Source organism: Octodon degus, unplaced genomic scaffold (genome assembly GCF_000260255.1).
Source record: "Octodon degus isolate 3935 unplaced genomic scaffold, OctDeg1.0 scaffold00118, whole genome shotgun sequence".
Taxonomy (NCBI): Eukaryota; Metazoa; Chordata; class Mammalia; order Rodentia; family Octodontidae; genus Octodon; species Octodon degus.
The window spans coordinates 2,543,883-2,551,892 of NW_004524694.1; the positions used below are offsets into that span (position 1 = coordinate 2,543,883).

At 38.5% G+C, this 8,010-nt stretch overlaps 1 protein-coding gene across 1 annotated transcript in view; it reads right to left on the minus strand.

Annotated features, from left to right (window-relative positions):
• Positions 1-7,633, minus strand: part of Fbxo43 (F-box protein 43) — a 43,208-nt gene extending 35,575 nt beyond the window's left edge. Inside the window, exons 1-3 of the mRNA XM_012516659.2 lie at positions 7,551-7,633; positions 3,448-4,910; positions 714-816 (exon numbers count right to left, since the gene is read on the minus strand). Of these exons, the coding sequence (XP_012372113.2) occupies positions 714-816; positions 3,448-4,910; positions 7,551-7,553 (1,569 nt within the window). The 5' untranslated portion in view covers positions 7,554-7,633. The remainder of the gene's footprint in view (positions 1-713; positions 817-3,447; positions 4,911-7,550) is intronic.
• Between the last annotated feature and the right edge of the window lie 377 nt (positions 7,634-8,010).

Genomic DNA, 8,010 nt, shown 5'->3' on the forward strand with positions numbered 1-8,010 from the left:
TGAGGAATTCATCAGCTTTTGCAGGACTTTTCTTGTAACTCAAAGCCAGCCCTCAGCTCCTCAGTGGACTGCAAGTTTATCATGCATCACAAATGTCAACTGCCAAGCTCAGCCACCTCCAGGCCTCTACATATGCTACTTGCTACTCACTTTGCCCTCCTTTCTCCATCACTTAGCTAACTGCTAACACATTGTTCAGCTCTTAGCTGAACAGTGCACTTCTGATTCCCCAGTACTATCCCAACACTCCTTTAACTGTCCTGTAGAACTCTGGACTTACCCTAAAATCCCTGCATTTAATCATGTGTCTACTTGTATCACCCAGTGTGAGAGCTCCAAGGGAGCAGGGACCACATCTCAAATGTCATCATTGTCATCCAAGCACTTGGCACGGTTGATGAAATATACACTCAAAAGACTGGGTAAAAGTACAATAAGGATATGTAATTATAACTAGGATCCGGGATGTCACTGGTATTCAACTGTTGACCACAGCAAATCTGTGTAAATAGCAACAAAACCCAACAAGATGTTCATGGTGCTCAGTAGTCTATGCCATTTTATATGTATAGGTGTAAAGCAGTTTGGAAAATATGAGTCTGCTAAATGGAAAAGGTTAAAGGATAACAGGGAAATCTAATTAGGCTGTCCAGTGATAAGGAATTATTATATAGGTACAAAAATTCACTTTAGAAAAGCATTCTATACATTACCTGAGAATCTGCTTTCAGGTGTGTGATATAAAATTTCCTCCTCCGATTTGCTTTTTTATCTTGAACAATAATTTCACGCCAATTTCGGCTGACATTCCAGACACTAAAAGACAAAGAACAGTGCTTATATTGTATGTATCCCCAAAGATTATCATTTTGTATATGATTACTAGTAAGAAAATTTTGTTTTAAAGATTTGGCCACTAAATTTAAACAACAAATCTTCATGAAGAATATGAATTGCACAACATCATTTTTCATATTGGTTCATTACATGAAATAATTCCTATTAAAACATTAAGTATATGCCAACGTTATTTTAACTGGTCTGTTTTGTAAATGATCATATAAAGCCTAAATGAGTCCACTGGGAGATGAAGATTCTATGATACTAATATTGCAAATTTGAAACACAACACAGCAAATGATTATCTGTAGCACAAGAATGTTAAATCATTTTTCCCTTTATTTTGGGGAATGGAAGAGTCACTAATTGCCCAGGCTGGACTTGCAATTGCAGTCCTCCTGCCTCAGCCTCCAAAGAACTACAACTGCAGGAGTATGCCACCAAGCTCAGCTTGTTTTCCTCTATTACTATATTTAACAGATCTCTATCATTTTGACTAAACAGAAGAACAATTGATCCTTCATTGGAAGTAAAGATACAATTATTATTACAAAGTTCCTATTTTATTCATCGAAGTTATGAAAAAATAGCAAGACAAGAAAGCTGTCATCCTTATTTATCAAGGACTTCAACTGTATTAATTACTAAATCAGAAGGGCCGAGGATATAGCTCAGTGGTACAGAGCCTGCTTGGCAAGTGTGAGGCTACGAGTTCAATTATTTTCTTTCTTTCTTTTTTTTTTTTTTTTTTTTTCCAGAACCAGGGATTGAACTCAGGCCCTTGTGCTTTCCAGGAAAGCACTTATTCTATTGAGCCATCTCCCTGGCCCCGCAATGCCTGGTACAAAAAAAAAAGTAATCTTTCAGCTATTAATCTTGCCTTTTTATTACTCTCATTTAATAAGTCACTTAAAGGGAAGATTGCTGAAAAAGAAAAGTCACTTGTTTGGAGGGGCAAGGCAATGCTTGACTTACTGACACTTTGCCACTGTGGCCTCTTCAGTGGCACTAGTCTGTAATCCAGTACATAAGACAGAGGAAATAAGTAGAAAGTCACCCATTAATGGGCAGATGATATAACTGGGGATTCTCCAAAGCTATTATAACTGGCATCCTCCCTCCTATTACCAAAAACAGAACTGTTAGGATAATACATACACATTCTACAGTGCTTTGCAAACACTGAATTCAAAAGATGGGCAAGAGGAGACATGTTTGAAACATGACTATCAGTTGCTCATACCCACAAGCACCCTAAGGTGTTACCCAACTCTTTAACTGGCCCATATCCAAATACTTCAGCATATATTTAAAAAAAAAAGACCCATATCTGCTCACTACGTAGCCCAAGCTGGCCTTGAATTTGTGACCATCCTCTTGCCTCAGTCTCCTGAGTGCTAGAATTACAGGCATATGCCATCATGCCTGGCCTTAAACTATGTGAGAAAAATGTTAGGTGAAAATTAAGAGAACCCAACTGTAGACCTACACCCATTCCTGTACCTCTGAGTTACTGCTGGCAGGTCACTTAAACTTTTTTTGGGACTTTCTCTGAGTGCAGAATACATGGCTAGACTGGGTATCTCAGAAAACTTGCAGCTGTGAAATGCTACAATCCTCTACCATAGCCTACACTTAATGTATGGGGAAAAAGGTAAAGAAGGGTGTTTGAAGGAATTACCATAGCTAGGCCTGGGTTCCCTTTCCTAGCCATGGTAATCCAGAGGGTCTTGTCTTCTAATAATTCTGCCTCCACATCACCACCAGGAAAACTCTTGCAAATTTTCATACCCCTCCTACTACCCATTCTCCTAAATGTCTCAGGTAATTTTTATGTAACTATGAATATCTAGAAACACAAATTCCTCAGTTTCTATTTCTCAAATGTAATTAATTGCCTCTGTTGTTTTAACAATAAAAATGGAATAACACACATTCTCTGGGTTTCTAGAAAGAATGAAAGCTAAGCAGTATTCTTGGATTAATGATACCTAATATATTTGGTCATTCTTACAACAATGCTATTCTTTGTGAACCAGTGTCTTTAACTTAGAGACAGTTTGGACCTCAAAATAGCACATGAGGGGCCGGGGAGATGGCTCAGTGGAATAAGTGCTTCCCTGGCAAGCGCAAGGGCTTGAGTTCAATCCCTGGTTCCGCAAAAAAATAAAAAAATAAATAGCACATGAATTCTTAAATACAGTTTTAAAAAATTTATAGAATAAGCCTTGCCTCCTTAAATATGTGAAACTTGAGGGGCTTGGGGAATAAGTGCTTGCCTGGCAAGGGCAAGGTTCTGAGTTCGATCCCTGGTACTACCAAAAAAAAAATTGAAGCTTAAGTTTAGGAACACTCATTCCAGGTGATAGTGATAAGGATTTTATCTAGAAAAAAGATTATCATTACTTCTAAAGTAGGCTTTTAAGCAGGAGGGACTACACTAGCAACTCTACTAGGAAGGACACAAACTATTTTTGATATAATGTAAGACAGCCAAAGATAGAAACAGTAAGAGAAATAAAAAATGAGACAACCATTCAAGTCATAGAAAAACCAACTTTAAAAAATTATAAAAGTTCTATTTCATAAAAAACTTTTATTCCTTACCTGTATAAGCTCTCTTCAGTCAAGGAATCTAAAACCATAGTAAGAATATGCTTTAGATTTCTGTATTTTAATTCTGATAAGATGTCCAATTGTTCTATACCCATCTTCTTGCCAATCAGCCCAGCAAGTGCACACTGCAGTACAGCTATTTTTCCCCCATCCCTTTCTTCTAATAATTCATCTGTATCCTTTCCCTGGAATCTTTTCCTTTTGCTTTTCATACAGAGTTCATGCACTAATTGCAAGGCTGGAGTCTTTGATAAGTTCTTAAAGCTTAAAGTCAAATCTCTACTCTTATCGGTGCTCAGCTGACTCTCCGAGATGTCTGAAGCAGCTTCTGGTCTTGTTTGAAAAGTGGGGTGGATGATCTGCTTTTCCTCCTCTGTCTCTGATTGTGAGCTTTGCTCCTGAAGAGTGGACAGTCTTCTTGACCTTCTAAGGCACCCTGATTTTCGTATCGTATCTCCCACATTGCAAGTCCCTTTATATGTCTGAAATAGTTCATGAAAAGAACCCTCTTGATCAGAGAAGGAATCGTCTGACTTATCCAAGCTCAGTGAGTTAAAACCACTGTCTTCGGGAGTGGAAATACTGCCTCTTACCTCAACTGAAGGAGAAAGTTTTTGACTTGTAGAAAATTCAATGTTTGGTGTAAGATTACTAACTGGAGTCACAAATATGTCCTCATCTCTGCTGTAGGTTATTCTACTACCAGAGGAACCCAGAAGTTCAGGATATGTATTTTCATCACTAACACTTAAACTGCTATCACTAAAGTCCTGTGTGACTGAATCTTTAAAATTATTACCCTGAATTGGAGATATACATTCAACTTCAAATAGGCTGCATTCATCCTTGGAATCATCAATTGTAGAAGTCTTGTGTTGAGAAAAATTTAGTCTTAGGGTTTGACTGCTAGAAGTCACTTCCTCTGTTTGTACATTGCTAGTAACTAAAGGGCTAAAGCTATTTTGCTTTGGAAAATCCAAAACACTGTTAGGAATACTTTTTTCTAAATTGACTTGGCTTATACCACTTTGAGAACTGTTTTGTAATTCAAAGTCTTTCTTTAGAAGAGAGAAACATACATCTAACCTTCTCCGTGGTAAAGATTTTTTTCCAGCAAATTTAGGAGTTTCACATAGTTCTGGGGTATTTTCCTTCTTAGAAAAGACAAATTTATTTCTTTGAGCAGGAGACTTTAAGGAATGTATTAAGCCCAGGTCTGAAATTTCAGGGGGTATGTGGATTAATACTGGGTCCTTTTCTTTCATTCCAAAAAAATCTTTATCTGTATTATCAAAGCTGCAAGATCTTGGCAACTCATGATGGCCACTATCTTCAACGGAAGATGTGGAACAAAAATCTCTGAGACTGGAGTACTTGAACTTGATAGGTGAGCCAGCCTCACTTCCTGCTCCAGGGCTGGCTGAGTGCCTTTCAGACATCTTCAAACTGTGTTTCTGCAGAATAAAACATTTTATTCTTCTTTTGAAATGAGCAGGTAGGTAGTTTTCTCCAGAAAAAAAAAAAATTATTTGAGTACAAATAAAGGAAAATTGACAATTTTTTAAAATTTCACTGAAATACAAATTTATCCCACAGTATACCATACTGTTGTATACCCTACTTAACTTGTCATAATAAAACCAAAACTATCTGATAACTTGACTAAGCTGTAGGCCAAGTACCACACACAAATATTTTCTTGAACTACTTTTTTAAAAATATCTAACAAATTTATTTTTAGCTTGTTTGTTTGTTACAGGGTCTCCCTACACAGCTCAGACTCATAGTGTTTCTTCTGTCTCAGCCTCCCTAGCAGTGGGATTACAGGCATGTGCCACCATGCCTGGTGCCAGGGCCAGGCCCAGGTACAGCGTGTGGTACTGGGTATCAAACTTGGGACTTTGTGCTTGTCAGGCAGATACTTATGCCACTGAAATTAGCTCTCCAGATCTATTTTAAAATTATTTTATGATTATAACAGCATGAAAACATGTAACTTTATGGCAGCTAGGGAGATAACTCAGTAGTCTAAGCACCAGCCTGACAAGCACAAGGTCCAAGCTTGATCCCTAGTACTGCCCTGCCAGCTCTTAAACTGGGCATGGTGACATATGCCTATAATCTGAGTACTGGGGAGGCTGAGACAGGAGGATCACTACAAATCCGAGCTGCAAAACCAGACCCTATATCAAATGAAATAATTTTTTTTAAAAAACAAGTAACTTTAATATTCTAGATTATTCTTCCTGGGTTATATTAATAAGGTAGATACTTGTTTTAATAGTTCTGAGAGGTAAATAAAGGTACTTAAAAATATATGCTACTCTCTAAACAGGGCTTTGTGAAACGTGTCAAATAATGAAGGTGAGCATATATATATAACAAGGCCTGTTGCAGAAATCTAGTAACAATGGCAATTCATAAAGTCTGAATTGTCAGTCTACTACTCCTAACAAAGACTCTTTGACCGGTGGGTGTGGTTGTGCTTGTGAGTAATGCCACCACTCAAGAGGCTGAGGTAGGGGGATCTCTAGAGTTCTAGCCCAGCATAAGCTACATAGTGAGCTTTAGTCCAACCTAAACTACATCCTGAGACCCTGCCTCAAAAACAAACAAATCAGACTCTGGCTCATAGGTAAAATTACTGACACATCCTACTTGACCTAAGTCAAATGACTACTACTGTACTAGATACAGGGTTAGTTTAAACTTGACATGTTATACCTTTTTATTGCTCTTAATACTTTAATGTCCTACTGCAGGCTTAAAATCACAATAGGCAACTCTTCTAGGAAAACCCCAAATAATAAAGAGTATACCTTGAAGCTGAAAATAAGGACTTCAATTACATAAAGAACAATTACAGCAATTACATGAGTGAGGAATGACACTGAGAAACATTTCACTCAATTTTTTTTTTTTTTTTGGCAGAACCGGGGATTGAACTCAGACCCTTGCACTTGCCAGGGAAGTGCTTATTCTACTGAGCCATCTTCCCGACCCTTTCACTCAATTTTTAAACAGTATTTTTTTTTTTGAGAAACAAATTAAATCTTAAAAGACTCTAATATAAGGAAGTCATTACTGTTTCTGGAATTTCTCCAGATTATTCAGTGAACAGTAAGATAATTTTCTTTCACATAAAATTTTCCCCAGGCCAAATTCATGAGTTTTCATTAAAAGATCCTGAGAAGATATGTTTTGACTTAAGTGGGATTATATCTGCATGTTACATCAATTAAATACACGAGTGAACCAGTATGTTAAGAGAGAAAATTGCCACACTAGACACAAAATTACGGCATATTGATCATCAGAAGATTATTTACTAGAAAAAGTAACTTTTCACGTTTCTTTTTGATAAATCTCACACACATTCCCTTGGGGAGAGTCATATTTTGCACGTGCTTAGGAGCCAAGATTACCAAACTTTCTTTTCTACAATTTGCATATTTTAAAAATATTTTTGCCTTTTTGATAAATTAATAAAGTATGTTTTCAAGTTAAGCCTCCATCCACGAATCTTTGCCTCTTCTCAGAATTATTCTATGCGCCACCATGCACGACAAGAATTATTCTTTTAAATAACAATTTTCATTCAATTTGCTGAGGAGGTCGTTTTAAATTAAAACAAATTTTACTGCTCAGCTACTTCACCACTAGGTGTCTCACCATACCAGAATTGGAGAAACGTGCAAATTGTTAGAGGTTGGGACGCAAATATCTCCTCCCCGTAGACTTTAGACTTTCTCTGCTGTCACTTTTAACTTTAGATTATGAGAAGACGAAGACGTTGGTCTCAAACTTTTGAGTCGTTAATAGTTTTAAAATTATTCACGCAAAAATCATAGACAACCCATTGATTTATTTTACTGATTCGACAGTTCACTGATGAACCAAATAAACATTTTAATACTCATTTTTAAAAACCAGGCTCCAGAAAAGGACTCAAAAGACGTATGTCTAAAGGCTTTTTTTAAAGAGGCGGGGGGCAGGGGGCGGGGGGCGGGCGGCCATTAAATCAGAGAATGGAAATATTTATTTTGCTACGTTAAATCCAAATTTCCTTCGTTGGTTAAGTGGAAAAATCTTACCATCTGTAAATCTTGAGTTCTTAGATGTCAAAATTAGGTAGACTTCCAGAATCAAAACCTCACATGCTTGCCCTTAAAAGTCACGCCAAACTAAGGCCACTTCAAAAGTTCCGTTTGAACAATTAACTGTAACGTGCCGCCGCCCTTGAAGCCTAAGGTCGGGAGGGAACCTAATACCCACGCTGCGGGGGTCCTTCCCAACGCTCGGAAAGGCCTGAGCCCTTCATTTTGAACCTCTTCTCGCTCAACGGCCTCGTTTTCTGCACCCGGGCTTGGGAACCAGCGACACCACATTCGGGCTTCTGGAAGGGCACTGGGCGGGTAACGGTCTCTCAGGCGCGGGCCTTGGAGGCCGCCACCCGACACACCTGGGCCGTCCGCGCACCTGGAGGCCGGGCGGCGGGGCGGGTTGGCTGAGGGCCGGGCGGCGGGGCGGGTTGGCTGAGGGCTGGGCGGCCGC